This window comes from Euprymna scolopes, chromosome 25 (assembly GCF_053919585.1).
Source record: "Euprymna scolopes isolate OS-2025 chromosome 25, ASM5391958v1, whole genome shotgun sequence".
NCBI lineage: Eukaryota > Metazoa > Mollusca > Cephalopoda > Sepiida > Sepiolidae > Euprymna > Euprymna scolopes.
This window is the reverse complement of record NC_136506.1, coordinates 54,375,417-54,394,010: the sequence shown is the minus strand read 5'-3', so window position 1 is coordinate 54,394,010 and position 18,594 is coordinate 54,375,417. Positions and strand designations below refer to the sequence as shown.

At 33.4% G+C, this 18,594-nt stretch overlaps 1 protein-coding gene across 1 annotated transcript in view; it reads right to left on the bottom strand.

Moving 5' to 3' along the window:
* Positions 1-4,600: 4,600 nt before the first annotated feature.
* Positions 4,601-18,594, bottom strand: part of LOC145247357 (uncharacterized) — a 173,614-nt gene continuing 159,620 nt past the window's right edge. Inside the window, exon 5 of the mRNA XM_080109036.1 lies at positions 4,601-5,177. Coding sequence (XP_079965162.1) covers positions 4,854-5,177 — 324 coding nt within the window. The 3' untranslated portion in view covers positions 4,601-4,853. The remainder of the gene's footprint in view (positions 5,178-18,594) is intronic.

Here is an 18,594-nt window from a genome sequence, read left to right as displayed (position 1 = left end):
ATGTTGTCCTGGAATAGCAGTCCAAAAAATATATATATAAACATGGATGGGAGGCGGGGTTGAATTTGGGAGTTGGGGTATTAGAAATAGGGTACTTAACTGCCGATAGGATATGTCGCATGGTCAGTATAGTTTCTCTCTTCATGCTTTTTATTTTATTTTATTTATTTTTTCTATTATTTTTAAAAGTCCATGAACTTTTTCCAATTCGTCGACATCATTGAACCAAAACTTGTGATGGCATCAGTTACATTGTTCCCTGTGGATATCATTTCCACGTCGATTTTGTTTCTGGCTGTGGAATACTAAGTTTCTTTTCATGGGGGTTTGAGTTAGCCAGCAAAAGAAAGTCATTTATTTTATGCTCGGAACAGTACAGAGATGATTTGTCCATCATATCCGGTCACTGGTTCCTTCCATTGCTTTTTGGCATGGCGGTGCATGGAATTTTTCCATCTGCCCCCTCGTGATGTTGACTCCAAAAAGAGCGTTTTTTTTTGTTTCTCCCGCTTAGAGATTTTTTTTTCCTCCTCCCTTTCTCATTGCTGCTACTACTTTCTGGCGCATCATGTTTACAGTGAGAGGGTTGAGCGAAGGCGAAGAAACAGGGAGGGTGTTAAAGGTGGTGCTGGAGTTCTCGTTGCTAGCACTGTTGTGCGAGGGGTGGGCTTAGTAGGGGTCTACATTTGATTTGGAGAAGGAGGGGTCGCTATTCACAGATATTTATTCATTTATTCCTCTTTTCTTTTGTTTCTTTTCCGCTCTCCACCTAAATCATTACAATATATATATATATATATATATATATATATATATATATATATATAGATAGATAGATAGAGAGAGTGAGAGAGAGAGAGGAAAGATGAATGTGTTCATATATATATATATATATATATATATATATATATATATATATATATGAAGCCATAAATGTGACATAAACAATAGACATAAGAAATAAACTTTACATTTGGATAACTATAAAATTGGGAAAAGAAATAAGAAAAAAGTACCCAAACATGTCAGATAAGAATAGATACTCATAAAAACAGTTAATTTCAATAAAGATTTAATTTATAGAACAAAATCAAAAATGGTCAAAAGTTTAATAACTAATACTTGGCTGACATTTGTATTGCTGTTTTTAGTTCTAGGCATGGCATTGATCAGTTGACAAATATCATCTTGAGGAATTTCTTGCCATATCTGACACAATAATTCTAAAGGTTCAGGTTTAGAAGATGACTTCCTTATCATTTTGCAAAGGTTCCAGTCTAATATGCCTGAAAGGTTTTCAATTGGGTTCATATCCGGGAATTAACTTGGCCATGGAAGTTTATTAACCTCATTTTGGCTTGACAAATGTGTTGCCCTAGCAGAGTCATAAATAGGAAGTTAACGTGGTTCATTTTACCAGTTGAGAATATTGGTAGGAGTCCTTCATGTAATATTGAAACATATTTAGCAGAATTTATGTTTCCTTCGCACTCCACCTGGTCTGAGTGACCATCACTCCAAACTGCACCCCATACTATAACCAGAAACCTCCATGTTTCAGTGTTGGATGCAGTCTTTTTAAATGAAACTTCTGTGATGGAGCCTCCATACTCATACCCTTCCACTGTCGAGAAATAATGCAAATTGGGACTCATCCAAAAGGGGATAAATCTCTCCATCATCTCACAAGTTCAATTTTTTTCTGCGCTTGATAATGGCAGGACAAAGAATAGGTTTCCTTCTCGCAGCCCCACCATAGTAGCCCAGCTTGTGAAGATACCTGAAAGCTGTTCTGGAACTGAGACAAGCTTGTGTTGCAATGTCAGAGGCTTTGCACTGAGGATCGTCTTCCACATTTCTTCTCACAAGATGCAAGGTTTTTTCATAGGGCCCCGGGCAATCTGGATGAGATTTTGTTTACTCTTTGTCCTCTCTTGTGAATTGTACAATTACTTTATTAACAGTAGAAAGGGGTAAGATTTCTTGCTATTTTGCATTGACTAAGACCATCTTCCTATTGTCCCATAATTTGTCCTTGCAGAAATTCTCATAAGTCAGATGCTCCTTTCGTTCCTGGCATGCTTTAATGTTGTTAGCTGCAATTTTAATGAGATACTTTATTTCAGCGCTATTTTTATCTGTAAAAATAAATAAGCATTAATTTTATATTTTTATCTGTAAAAATAAATAAGCATTAATTTTATATTTTTATCTGTAAAAATAAATAAGCATTAATTTTATATTTTTATCTGTAAAAATAAATAAGCATTAATTTTATAAAAATATTTTAGTGTCTATTTCTGTCATGTCTGTGTACACCTAAACTCATAGTAAATGTCAATCAGCCTGTCAAGCCTGCACATGTTTTTTATTGCTATGTCACTTGCAAGGATATCTATATACTATGTGACCCACTCCTTTTACAAAATATGATCTCAGTAAGGGTATGTGTAGCATTTATCAGAATTTGTCTCTAGATAAATGATCTCTGGGTCTTATACCAGATATTTCCATGCCTTAGCTTTGTTAAAAATGCAGTATATATTGGGCAAAGATTTTGTGTGTCTTCCAAAACATTAGGAGATTATCCCCCACCCCCCAATTAGGTCACAACTACTACTTTATTTTGATTCAAAAATTCATAAACTGTGCCATATCTTTTAAAACATTCTTCTTGCATAACTAAAAGCCATAATTCTCTTTATGCCTATATTATTTTTGTTATTATTATTATTATTATTATTATTATTATGAAGTATTATTATTCTTTATTATCCTTCTATAGAAGTAAAGAGACTTATTATTTAGCCATTTCAGTTACATTTGTTTGTGATGTAAAATAACACCTAACGGCCATTTTTTATTCTCAAAATGCCCACAGATATTAAGAGATATTAAAGAGTAAATGAATCCATAAATTGAGAGAAATGCTAAGAGAGATATGGGTGATTTGTTCAGTTATAAATTTTGCCTAATTAGAATAATTAAAACATTTTTGTTTTCAAAACATACCTAAAGCGTGTTTTAGTCTGTATTTTATATTAAAGTATATAAAAAACCCCTAGAGAAACAAATGTTAATGAACTCACTGCTAGTATAACAATGCATACATTCAAATAATACATTCAAGTATACACACACATTTTTTTCTGGATTTATGTTTATGAGAACATGTAGAGTGAAGACATACACATGAAAGCAAAATATTCAACATTTCATCTTATTTTCTTCCTTTTTTATGGTAGGATTTAATAATTGCACAAGAACTCAATGCTCATATTTTAAAAAAAAGATCCACTTTTCAAAGTGCACATATAGTTCCAATTTATAAACAAGTTCTATCAAATATTATATTTTAATAAATGAAGCTTAATTTCTTCTAACAAAAAAAATATACATACATATACAGTAAATATTTTTCAACATACTTATCTGTATTTTAAATTTAAATGTGAGTTTTTTGACAGTATCGTTGTCTTTCATTCAATCAGCACAATATTTTTAGATGTTGTAATTACATCACGTAGTTGAAATGTGTGTGAAAGGTGATACAAACAAACTATTATTATATACAAATGTGTTTTCATTACTAAAGATAGAAAATATATGGTTTACTTCATTTTTGAAGATATGTTTACATCATTTTGTATTTCATTATAAAAGATACAAAATATATGCTTGCTAACATGCATATGCTGTATCTTAATAAAAGTTAACAACGTTAAGACAAATATTTATTACTAGCAGGGGTACCTGGCGTTGCCCAGGTGTGGAGAGGTGGTGTAGTAAGGAACCGGGGGGGGGGTCAAAAGAACAGTAGGCAGCCCAAGTGGAGAGAGGTGTTAAAAAAAAATGTTAGTAGGCAGACAGGCAGGCATGAACCTGCAACACAAAGGAGGAAAAGAAGGTGAAAAAAAAAACATCCTAGCCGATGTGTCCATTGTGAAACCAGAAGTTGCGAGCATTCAAATTAAGGGTAGTCAATCAAAAGGAGACGATGATTTGTGAACATGTTGATGCACAAACTGACCCCTCCTTGTAAAAAACGGCCCAGTTGAGGGTGAAGGAATTAATGTTTTTGGCCTATTTTTGGATATTTGTCGTCTGGAAGATGCAGCTTTGTAATGATACCAATTTCGTTAGGATCTGTCATGTGTGTCAAAAGTTTTTGGAAGACTTACACACACATTTTACCTTTTATATATTAGATGATAATGATGCAAACACTTATATTTTGTATTGTGAATAATAAAGTACAACATGAAGCTGATACATCTCTTAAACAATGGAACACATGATTTCTATCTTTCGTAATGAAGTACATTATGGTGCGAACATGTATTTTGATGAAGTACATTATGGTGAGAACATGTATACTCTGTATTTTGATGAAGTATGATGCAAATGTGTTTATTTAGCATTTATAATAATAAAGTACACCAGGATGCAACCGCATATAAATTGTATTTTAAAGTACATCATTATTTAAGATACAACATGTATCCGTCTCACATACTTCATTATTGAAAATACAAATAGTATGTGTTTTCACTATGCTATACTTCATTATCTAGGACATAAAAATGCTTTTCGATTGAAACTCGTTTTTATATTCATTTTAATGTTATAAATTACATTGAAATATGTCTTCATATTGTTAACCAGTGAAAATATTATTCGCAGTTAACATTCAATATAATCATTGTTAAATGCAATGTCATCAGATAATAAAATTTTATATGACATTCAAAAATTAACTTTTTAAGTAATTTTTTCTTTTGAGCCCTGAATTCTTAGTTTGCTTCAATTTCCACCGGTTCATTTTTCTAATAAGTTATCTTGGTTCAATTTTTTTAAAATGTTATCAAGTCAGGAGCAGATCCGAGATACTCTTCAATGAGGTCATTGTTGCTATGATCCAAATCCCGGAGAAGGGATTTTTCAAAGTTGAAATCATACTTGTAATCCTGGAAAATATCTCGACTTGGCAAGTTGAAGTCCAATTGCAAATCTAAGCACTTGGCAATGATTTCTAAATTTGTTGAAAATTTAAATGGGACATCACTCAGTGGAGAAATGTGGCTGACGTTTCCATGAGAAAAATTATTTCTTATTGATGTATTAAATTGGTCTGTATTCTGTGGATCTGATGAACAAACAGGACTTGACATTATGACCTGAAAAAATAAACAAAACAACAATAAAAACATCTTGTAAAAAAAGTTTTTATAATAATTAGATTCCAATAACCTAATGTTTCAAATCATTCTGTTTTTCATTTATGTGGTTGATTGTTTAAAATGATTTGATGAAAATATTTGAGGATTCAATTTAGCATTAGAAATATTTTTGCCAACTGATAGATATATGAAAACAATGTCAATAAACATTAAATCAAAACTTCATATTTTAAAAAACATGAATTGAAAAACAGATCAATATTATTAAATATATTATTAAATGAATTAAAATTATTCTTGAAATTAAAAAATTTAGATTCATTTGGAATAACTTGTATTGAAAGTGGCAATCCCCATGCAAATCATTTCCATTAAATCTAACTGAAAATGTTCATTTCTTGGACTATTTTCCATATTTTATTTACAAAATAATTTCCTTAACAAAAAAAACTAAAAACATTTTTTGCTTTTGACTTTGTATAAATTTTTGAAAACATGACTTTGTATAAATTTTTGAAAACATGACTTTGTATAAATGTTTGACTTTTTGGGTTGAGAATTGGAATGTTTTTTACTACATATCATTTTTGACTAATACATGGTTTTCTTAACCTTCACTTTTAGAATGATAAAAGAGATGAGAATCTTGATGTTGAAAAGCAACAAGAAGGCACTCAGAATGTGAAATTAGATTTAAAGAGTTAATAAAAATGTGGATACACTTCATTTTATTTAACAAACTACCAGCAGATCTATTGAGAGGACAACACTGTCGACTATATTTGATCTGGGTGTCGACAAAGTTTCTCAAGCTGGATTGAAAGATGGAAATTATGGCACAAAATTGCCTCAATGTCTTAACCCACTAGTATATAAAAATAAAATGGTTAGTTGAGAATAAGAGGAAATGAAGGTTCATTTAGGGTCAACTAGATTGTGGGAATTAATAAAAATGAACATGATATTATATGGATCAAAGTGAAAGGTGCAGCCTGTGACTATGAGAAAGTGATACAACATGCTTAAAGATTATTGATCTCTTTTAGTCTACCAGCGCAAATCACTGCTCAATGATTCTTGTGGCTGAAGCAAGAAAAAAGACAGAATCTGCCTGTTTGTGGGAATTTGATCAAAGCTGAATGAAAAAAATCTTTTATAAAATGCAACAGTAAGCAGATAATCATGAAAAAGATGAAATATGCAAAGTCATGAGAAATCAGAATGACATTAAATGTGCTGATAAACAACAAAACAAAATAAACCAAATACAATACGCTAAAGTCCAGCTAGAATTCGTCACTGACAACTTTCTCTCTCAACTTCCAGCACGTCTCTCCCCACTGCCTCTGCCAACAGACATTTTATCAGATAATGTCAGTGATTCGCCCTCTTTGAAAGCTACTGGGGCATCGATTATTGGGAGGCTTCACCCAAACAATGTCCCCTAACTCATACAGCCCTTGGGTTTCCTGCCGATCAGGCAGACGGGCATCAATGTCCTTGATGCACACTCGATAGCAATGGATCACATTGGTGGGTGCACTTACAGCAGTCATGCAATCCTTTGGAGTTGCATTATATCTATAGACCGCCTCTGTGATCGTGCATTGTTTTCTTGCTGCGATCCTCTTCACGCTTCGATGGCACCGCTCTGCTATGCCGTTGCCACTTATATGCACATCTGTGTCTGAACTCCCCACTGCAGAAGGCTGTGTCATTGTCTGTGAGGATCTCTTCAGGCGGCCCCCTTTCATAAAATATGAACTCCAATTCACGGATTACACTGGAGGAATCCTGTCTTATTAACAGATGCCAGATTGCAAACCTTGTCGGTCCACAATCAATCAGGGTGAGGAAATGTTGGCTGCCGTAGTGGGTTATGTCCATGCCCAGTCGGCTCTAAGTCACGCTTACTCCCATCTGACCTTTCTGTCATCTGGTCGGGGCAGGGTCGATTGACTGGCATGTTTGGCATTCCCTGACTACAGCTTTCTCTGCACTTTTGGACACCGACAGATTGGACACCTGCACAAAATAACATGTCCGTCTCACTCCGGGGTGTCCACTGAGGTGGTGTATCTTCCTGATTTCATCCACCACCTCAATAGAGGTGGCACATAATGTTACTGGCTCGGCTTTCTTCTTCATGGTGTCATACCATCTCTGTGGCACCCGAGTGAGCCTATCAGCAAGGTTGCAAGTTGAACCTCCGTCTGATCAGCATCTCGCTGGCTGCCTTAGTGCGCACCCTACTCTTGCCTGTCAGTGTGTCTGATATCCAGTGGTACACACATAGTGAATCTGTGTGTATGCATAATTTCCTGACTTTCCACTGGAGTGCCAGGTTGATACCTTTTATCAATGCATCGAGCTCTGCCAGGTTGATATGAGCAGGGTCACTCGCCGGTCGCAACCAGCAAATGTCCTCAATCGCAGCACCATTCTTCTCCAACAACACACCAATTGCCAGAGAGCTCACATCCACCCACACATTCAGTTTGTCTCCCTGCATGCACCAGTCTCCTTTGGCGGGGTCATCCTGCTTTACCCTTGTGATGGTCTCCTTTACCATGCAAACCAACAGATCATCGGCTGTTTCATCATCCCAGCCTTTGGTGACTGCGCTTTCTCTCCTTTTTATGATGCTTGTTGCCACACGAGTCTATCCACACACTGGTAGGTGCCCCAGAAGTTTTCCACACAGAGAGAATACTGCTCGCCTCGTGAAGACATCGGGCACTTCAGGAACTGCAGTTTCGCGCCTCCATTTCAAAGTCCCTCGCTCCTGTTGAAGGTTCAGGCCCAAGACACGAACGCCATTCACCAAATGTTCTGGATCCTTGCATGTCAAACCAAACTCAGCCAGTTTCACCCTCCCATGTGACGACACAATGTCTTCGTTCACATATGTCATCAAGGTACGCCGATGTCCCATTTTTTATTGTTTCTTCCTGTGACAACACAGTGTTAATAATGGTCTTCATTATTTGGGATGCCACGTTCAGCCCAAAGCCTAGTCTGGTAAGGCAGTACCTCCTGCCAGCAAACACTACCGTCTGAAATGGCCACATTGTTTCACTGATTCGGACCCACAGGTATGCTTTTCTTAGATCCAGCAGGGACACATTAGAACCCTGCTGGCACCACTCTCGTAACATACTGGCACAAACGTCAGCATCTGCTGTGAACGCATCAACATGCGCGTTTAGTTCGTGATAGTCCATCACTTGCTTCACCTTTGTTTTGTTGTGCTGAGCAACCGCCATCAGCGGAATCAGGCCTTTGGGAGGTCCAAGTTTCTCATAGAAGTAGGGAATCAACCAGCCATCCTTGATCCAATCACGAAGTTCCTCTTCATATGCAGGCCTCATTTGGTCGGGCACATGGTACTCTGTTACCTCATTTCGAAGTTTGGCTGGTTCCTGGTTTTCCGACCACTTCCAGGTGGCCGTCTAAGCCTTCTGCTGCTGGTCAAACTCGACAATAAAGTCTGGCTGATCAATCTTCAAAGCAGCACACACTGGAACCTTCTCCTGAAACTGTATCGCCTCCGTCTGTGTTATGTGAGCACCACCTAGGGCTCTGATGGCATCATAGCCTAGGAGCAGGTCAAAGCTGAGCAGTTTCTCGGGTGCTACCAGCGCTTTGATGTTAGCTGAATTTCCAGTTTTAGTGCAAATGTTCACAGTGCCCACCCCGCAACATGTCCGCATCGCTCCACTGAGGATGGTTAATCTAGTAATCTCCAAGTGCAGCAGAGGCCCGCGCTCACTATGGTGCGAGAGCACCCAGAGTCGAAGAGTGCTGAGCACAATGTCTCATTGACACAGACCTGAATGATCGGAAGCGCCTTGTCTAATTTCTGTTTGGGGAAGAGGTCGACGCTGGCACCTTGTCCCCGACCCCGTTTCCCGAACAATCCTGGGCCATATGACCAGTCTTATTACATTGGTAGCAGCGAATAGATGTCAGTCGCCGCCAGCAGTTCCTCGCAATGTGGCCCTGGTTATTGCACCTATAACACATGACTTCACCGTGCAGGACGGACCCCTGGGATGGTCTATCCTCATCTAATGCGCGCTGTGCAGCAGCAACTACCAGTTCTCCCATCTCATAAGTATACTTCATCACAGTCCTGGCCCGGTCTACCAGGTCATTAAGGGACAATGAAGCTATGCTTGAGCTAGCCCGCAGGAATTGCTTTGCTCCGGTTGGGAGCCCTGCCAAAAATTTGCATGCCAAGGCCCGCTCAGGCAGCCCACCAAACAACACTGTTAATTTTGTCAGCTTGGCCAAATAAACGTCGGCAGTTTCACCAGGATGAAAGATTCTTGCCTCAAATTGCTCCCAAGCAGTGGTGGGGTCGATAGCGAACGCCTTGTATAATGTCGCCTTGATCCTTTCATAATCCTGTTTTTCCTCAGGACTAAGCTGTTGATATACTGCGAAAGCCCCGCCGGACAGACGTAGAGGAACCACATGTTCAATATTCTTCACACTAGACAACAGGCAATGTAGTTCCACCTTCTCCACCCAGTCAAGTACTGGGGTCGAGCCGTCGAATTCTGGTATTAATTTAAAGTCGAATTTGTCCCCCATTATGCCGAAATAGCTTGACGTTAAATGGGCTGGTAAACAGCAAAACAAAATAAACCAAATACAATACGCTAAAGTCCAGCTAGAATTCGTCACTGACAACTTTCTCTCTCAACTTCCAGCACGTCTCTCTCTCCACTGCCTCCGCCAACAGACATTTTATCAGAAAACTGACCCCATTCCATTTGCATACATGCGCAGTGGAAGATGAGATCTCGTGAGATTCCACGAGACTACACCTTATAAATCCATGGCTGCCATCTTTAATTTCTCTTTCTCTCAGATCCCATCTGAAGGCAAGTTGTATGACCGTACGACACACACACACGAGGGCGCTTTCCTCTTTGATTATTACATTCAACTCTACACTTTGATATCTCCAAAATGAAAACTTTGTGAAAACACACTCAAAAGACATTACAACTTCGATAGAAGCCATGAGAAGGTCATCAAGAAACTTCACAATGAAAGAAATGAATTTATTCTAATCTCAACAAAATGTTCTTGAATCAGATTCAAAATCATCTTCTGATAATCAAGAGACAACAATCTACAAGATGAAAAAACAAAAAAGCAAGTACACCATATGCATCCACAGTAAGAACATCACAAAACAATCCTCAAACCACATTGTTCAAGCTGTAGGGACCAAAATTGTTAGTAGGGTACAATAAGCCATGCTGATAACATTTTAATATTTGTGGCTAAAAAAAGCAGTTTTCTTGGTGTGAACAATAACAAGATAATTTCCATATTAGGAAGGCAATGATGAAAAACTTATGCGTTATGCAGACTTTTAAAATCAAATTTTATCTTTGGTTGATGTTGAATACAATAACAGATATCATCAGTACATACTTGGTAAATATATCATCACCCGAACCAAATTAAGCACCTCAGCCATAGCTTGAGATAAAATAAACTCAGGATATAACTATTTTTTAAGGGAGAATTTATTATAAATATTCACTGAGAATATAAAGGAGAGAACATAACCTTATAAAAAAATCCTAACACTGAAAAAATCAGAAACTTTATATCATTCAATCTTACGCAAACATATTCAACCATAGAGAAAACTGCCAGAAAAATAATATCAGAACACAGAATTGAATTTTAAAAAAGATTTAGTGAAATCAGTCATTTCAGATATCATTGTTACACATCCAATTTTAATTAACCTCCCCATCTCAAAAAGAAAGTTCATTAAAAAATCTCACAGTTCTATGCAAGTCAGTGTGAACCAAACAAATATTGAGATTTCTCTAGAGAACACTGCATCCTATGAACTAATGCAATCACGCTACTATTTACAAGTTTATGTATGATGATTTAGAAAACATGATTCTATCAGCTACAACATTAGAGTTATGCGTGTCTTTTGTACGAAATAGACATGCATAACAGTGTTGTACTATTTTGTATAACACTGTGTCATGCATGTCTATTTTGTATAACACGGTTTTATGAATGACTGTTTTGTATACCATTGTTTTATGCATGCCTGTTTTGTATTACACTGTTTTATGATTGTGTGTTTTGTATAACACTGTTTTATGCATGTCTGTTTTGTATAACACAGTTTTATGCATGTCTATTTTGTATAACACAGTTTTATGCATGTCTGTTTTGTATTAAACTGTTTTATTCATGTCTATTTTGTATTACACTGTTTTATGCATGTCTATTTTGTATAACACTGTTTTATGCATGTCTATTTTGTATAACACAGTTTTATGCATGTCTGTTTTGTATTAACCTGTTTTATGCATGTCTGTTTTGTATAACACTATTTTATGCATGTCTATTTTGTATAACACTGTTTTATGCATGTCTATTTTGTATAACACAGTTTAATGTATGTCTATTTTGTAAAACACAGTTTTATGCATGTCTATTTTGTATTAACCTGTTTTATTCATGTCTATTTTGTATAACACCATGTTATGCATGTCTATTTTTTATAACACGGCTTTATACTTGTCTATTTTGTATAACACGGCTTTATACATGTCTATTTTGTATAACACTGTTTCAGGAAGGAAAGCCTATTTTGTATAATGCGTTTTTATAGATGTCCATTCTGTATAACACTGTTTTATGCATGTCTATTTTGTAAAAAACTGTTTTATGCATGTTTATTTTGTATAACACGGTTTTATGCATGTCTGTTTTGTATAACACGGTTTTATGCATGTCTGTTTTGTATAACACGGTTTTATGCATGTCTGTTTTGTATGACACTGTTTTATGCATGTCTGTTTTGTATTACACTGTTTTATGCATGTCTGTTTTGTATAACACTGTTTTATGCATGTCTATTTTGTATAACACTGTCTTATGCATGTCTATTTTGTATAACACAGTTTTATTCATGTCTATTTTGTATTACACTGTTTTATACATGTATATTTTGTATAATACTGTTTTATTCATGTCTGTTTTGTATAACACTGTTTTATGCATGTCTGTTTTGTATAACACTGTTTTATGCATGTCTATTTTGTATAACACTGTTTTATGCATGTCTTTTTTGTATAACACTGTTTTATACATGTCTATTTTGTATAACACTGTTTTATTCATGTCTGTTTTGTATAACAGTTTTATGCATATCTGTTTTGTATAACACTGTTTTATACATGTCTATTTTGTATTACACTGTTTTATGCATGTCTGTTTTGTATAACACTGTTTTATGCATGTCTGTTTTGTATAACACTGTTTTATACATGTCTGTTTTGTATAACACTGTTTTATACATGTCTATTTTGTATAACACTGTTTTATGCATGTCTATTTTGTATAACACTGTTTTATGCATGTCTATTTTGTATAACACTGTTATATTCACGTCCATTTTGTATAATACTGTTTTATAAATGGCTATATTGTATAACACTGTTTTATGCATGTCTATTTTGTATTACACTGTTTTATACATGTCTGTTTTGTATAACACTGTTTTATCCATGTCTATTTTGTATAACACTGTTTTATCCATGTCTGTTTTGTATAACACTGTTTTATTCATGTCTGTTTTGTATAACACTGTTTTATCCATGTCTATTTTCTGTAACACTGTTTTAATCATGTCTATTTTTTATAACACAGTTTTATGCATGTCTGTTTTGTATTAAACTGTTTTATGCATGTCTGTTTTGTATTACACTGTTTTATGCATGTCTATTTTGTATAACACGGTTTTATGCATGTCTGTTTTGTATAACACTGTTTTATGCATGTCTGTTTTGTATAACACTGTTTTAAGCATGTCTATTTTGTACATAACTGTTTTATACATGTCTATTTTGTATAAAACTGTTTTATTCATGTCTGTTTTTATAACACTGTTTTATGCATGTCTATTTTGTATAACACAGTTTTATGCATGTCTATTTTGTATTAACCTGTTTTATTCATGTCTATTTTGTATAACGCCATGTTATGCATGTCTATTTTGTATAACACGGCTTTATACTTGTCTATTTTGTATAACACGGCTTTATACTTGTCTATTTTGTATAACACGGTTTTATGCATGTCTATTTTGTATAACATCGTTTTATGCACGTCTATATTGTATAACACCGTGTCTTGCATGTCTATTTTGTATTACACGGTTTTATGCATGTCTATTTTGTATTACTCTGTTTTATGCAGGTCCATTTCGCATAAGGCTGTTTCATGAAGTTAACTTTTGTAAAAGGCTGTTTTATGCATGTCTATTTTGTAAAAGGCTGTTTAATGCATGTCTATTTTGTATAAGGCTGTTTTATGCATGTCTATTTTGTATAACACTGTTTCAGGAAGGAAAGCCTATTTTGTATAATGCGTTTTTATAGATGTCCATTCTGTATAACACTGTTTTATGCATGTCTATTTTGTAAAAAACTGTTTTATGCATGTCTATTTTGTATAACACGGTTTTATGCATGTCTGTTTTGTATAACACGGTTTTATGCATGTCTGTTTTGTATAACACGGTTTTATGCATGTCTGTTTTGTATAACACTCTTTGATGCATGTCTGTTTTGTATTACACTTTTTTATGCATGTCTATTTTATATTACACTGTTTTATGCATGTCTTTTTTGTATAACACTGTTTTATGTATGTCTAGTTTGTATAACACTGTTTTAGGCGTGTCTATTTCGTATAACACTGTTTTATTCATGTCTGTTTTGTATAACACTGTTTTATGCATGTCTGTTTTGTATAACACTGTTTTAAGCATGTCTATTTTGCACATAACTGTTTTATACATGTCAATATAGTATAAAACTGTTTTATTCATGTCTGTTTTTATAACACTGTTTTATGCATGTATATTTTGTATAACACAGTTTTATGCATGTCTATTTTGTATTAACCTGTTTTATTCATGTCTATTTTGTATAACACCATGTTATGCATGTCTATTTTGTATAACACGGCTTTATACTTGTCTATTTTGTATAACACGGCTTTATACTTGTCTATTTTGTATAACACGGTTTTATGCATGTCTATTTTGTATAACACCGTTTTATGCACATCTATATTGTATAACACCGTGTCTTGCATGTCTATTTCGTATAACACTGTTTTATGCATGTCTATTTTGTATAACACAGTTTTATGCATGTCTATTTTGTAATACACAGTTTTATGCATGTCTATTTTGTATTAACCTGTTTTATTCATGTCTATTTTGTATAACACCATGTTATGCATGTCTATTTTTTATAACACGGCTTTATACTTGTCTATTTTGTATAAAACGGCTTTATACATGTCTATTTTGTATAACACTGTTTCAGGAAGGAAAGCCTATTTTGTATAATGCGTTTTTATAGATGTCCATTCTGTATAACACTGTTTTATGCATGTCTATTTTGTAAAAAACTGTTTTATGCATGTCTATTTTGTATAACACGGTTTTATGCATGTCTGTTTTGTATAACACGGTTTTATGCATGTCTGTTTTGTATAACACTGTTTTATGCATGTCTATTTTGTAAAAAACTGTTTTATGCATGTCTGTTTTGTATAACACGGTTTTATGCATGTCTGTTTTGTATAACACGGTTTTATGCATGTCTATTTTGTATAACACTGTTTTATGTATGTCTAGTTTGTATAACACTGTTTTAGGCGTGTCTATTTCGTATAACACTGTTTTATTAATGTCTGTTTTGTATAACACTGTTTTATGCATGTCTGTTTTGTATAACACTGTTTTAAGCATGTCTATTTTTTACATAACTGTTTTATACATGTCTATTTTTGTATAAAACTGTTTTATTCATGTCCGTTTTGTATAACACTATTTTATGCATGTCTTTTTTGTATTACACTGTTTTATGCATGTCTCTTTTGTATAACACTGTTTTATGCATGTCTGTTTTGTATAACACTGTTTTATACATGTCTATTTTTGTATAACACTGTTTTGTGCATGTCTATTTTGTATAACGCTGTTTTATGCATGTCTATTTTGTATTACACTGTTTTATGCATGTCTGTTTTGTATAACACTGTTTTATGCATGTCTGTTTTGTATAACACTGTTTTATGCATGTCTATTTTGTATAACACGGTTTTATGCATGTCTGTTTTGTATAACACTGTTTTATGCATGTCTGTTTTGTATAACACGGTTTTATGCATGTCTGTTTTGTATAACACGGTTTTATGCATGTCTGTTTTGTATAACACTGTTTTATGCATGTCTGTTTTGTATTACACTGTTTTATGCATGTCTATATTATATTAAACTGTTTTATGTGTCTGTTTATGTATTACACGGTTTTATGCATGTCTATTTTGTATAACACTGTTTTATGTATGTCTAGTTTGTATAACACTGTTTTAGGCATGTCTATTTTGTATAACACTGTTTTATTCATGTCTGTTTTGTATAACACTGTTTTATGCATGTCTGCTTTGTATAACACTGTTTTATGCATGTCTGTTTTGTATTACACTGTTTTATGCATGTCTGTTTTGTATTACACTGTTTTAGTCATGTCTATTTTGTATAACACTGTTTTAGTCATGTCTATTTTTTATAACACTGTTTTAGGCATGTCTATTTCGTATAACACTGTTTTATTCATGTCTGTATTGTATAACACTGTTTTATGTATGTCTGTTTTGTATAACACTGTTTTAAGCATGTCTATTTTGTATATAACTGTTTTATACATGTCTATTTTTGTATAAAACTGTTTTATTCATGTCTGTTTTGTATAAAACTGTTTTATGCATGTCTGTTTGTATTACACTGTTTTATGCATGTCTGTTTTGTATTACACTGTTTTATGCATGTCTGTTTTGTATTACACTGTTTTATGCATGTCTATTTTATATTACACTGTTTTATGTGTCTGTTTATGTATTACACGGTTTTATGCATGTCTATTTTGTATAACACTGTTTTATGTATGTCTATTTTTTATAACACTGTTTTAGGCATGTCTATTTCGTATAACACTGTTTTATTCATGTCTGTTTTGTATAACACTGTTTTATGCATGTCTGTTTTGTATAACACTGTTTTAAGCATGTCTATTTTGTATATAACTGTTTTATACATGTCTATTTTTGTATAAAACTGTTTTATACATGTCTATTTTGTATAACACTGTTTTATTCATGTCTGTTTTGTATAACACTGTTTTATGCATATCTATTTTGTATTACACTGTTTTATGCATGTCTATTTTGTATAACACTGTTTTATGCATGTCTGTTTTGTATAACACTGTTTTATTCATGTCTGTTTTGTATAACACTGTTTTATGCATGTCAATTTTGTATTACACTGTTTTATGCATGTCTATTTTGTATAACGCTGTTTTATGCATGTCTATTTTGTATAACACTGTTTCATGCATGTCTATTTTGTATAACACTGTTTTATGCATGTCTGTTTTGTATTACACTATTTTGTGCATGTCTATTTTGTATAACACTGTTTTATGCATGTCTGTTTTGTATTACACTGTTTTATGCATGTCTATTTTGTATAACACTATTTTATGCATGTCTGTTTTGTATTACACTGTTTTATGCATGTCTATTTTGTATAACGCTGTTTTATGCATGTCTATTTTGTATTACACTGTTTTATACATGTCTGTTTTATGCATGTCTATTTTGTACAACACTGTTTTATTAATGTCTGTTTTGTATAACACTGTTTTTTGCATGTCTATTTTATATTACACTGTTTTATGTGTGTCTGTTTATGTATTACACGGTTTTATGCATGTCTATTTTGTATTACACTGTTTTATACATGTCTGTTTTGTATAACACTGTTTTATTCATGTCTGTTGTGTATAACACGGTTTTATGCATGTCTATTTTGTATAACACTGTTTTATTCATGTTTGTTTTGTATAACACTGGTTTATACATGTCTATTTTGTATAAAACTGTTTTATGCATGTCTATTTTGTATAACATTGTTTTATGCATGTCTGTTTTGTATAACATTGTTTTATGCATGTCTACTTTGTATATCACTGTTTTATACATGTCTATTTTGTATAAAACTGTTTTATTCATGTCTGTTTTGTATAACACTGTTTTATGCATGTCTGTTTTGTATAACATTGTTTTATGCATGTCTGTTTTGTATAACACTGTTTTATACATGTCTATTTTCTATAAACACTGTTTTATGCATGTCTATTTTGTATTACACTGTTTTATGCATGTCTATTTTGTATAACACTGTTTTATGCATGTCTATTTTGTATAACACTGTTTTATGCATGTCTATTTTGTATAACACTGTTTTATATATGTCTATTTTGTATAACACTTATGCATGTCAATTTTTTATAACACTGTTCTATGCATGTCTATTTTGTATAACGCTGTTTCACGCATGTCTATTTTGTATAACACTGTTTTATGCATGTCTATTTTGTATAACACAGTTTTATGCATGTCTATTTTGTAATAGTTTTATGTATTGTATTACACTGGTTTATGCTTATCCATTTCGCATAAGGCTGTTTCATTAAGTTCTCTTTTGTATAAGGCTGTTTTATGCATGTCTATTTTGTATAACACTGTTTTATGCATGTCTATTTTGTATAACACTGTTTTATGCATGTCTATTTTGTAATAGTTTTATGTATTGTATTACACTGTTTTATGCTTATCCATTTCGCATAAGGCTGTTTCATTAAGTTCTCTTTTGTATAACACAGTTTTATGCATGTCTATTTTGTATAACACTTTTTTATGCCTGTATTTTGTATAAGGCTGTTTTATGCATATCTATTGTGTATAACACTGTTTTATGCATGTCTATTTTGTATAACGCTGTTTTATGCATGTCTATTTTGTATAACACTGTTTTATGCATGTCTATTTTGTAATAGTTTTATGTATTGTATTACACTGTTTTATGCTTATCCATTTCGCATAAGGCTGTTTCATTAAGTTCTCTTTTGTATAAGGCTGTTTTATGCATGTCTATTTTGTATAACACTGTTTTATGCCTGTATTTTGTATAAGGCTGTTTTATGCATATCTATTTTGTATAACACTGTTTTATGCATGTCTATTTTGTATAACGCTGTTTTATGCATGTCTATTTTGTATAACCCTTTTTTATGCATGTCTATTTTGTATAACACTATTTTATGCATGTCTATTTTGTATAATCCGGTTATTGTATGTCTATTTTGTATAACACTGTTTTATGCATGTCTATTTTGTATAACACTGTTTTATGCATGTCTATTTTGTATAACACTGTTTTATGCATGTCTATTTTGTATAACACTGTTTTATGTATGTCTATTTTGTATAA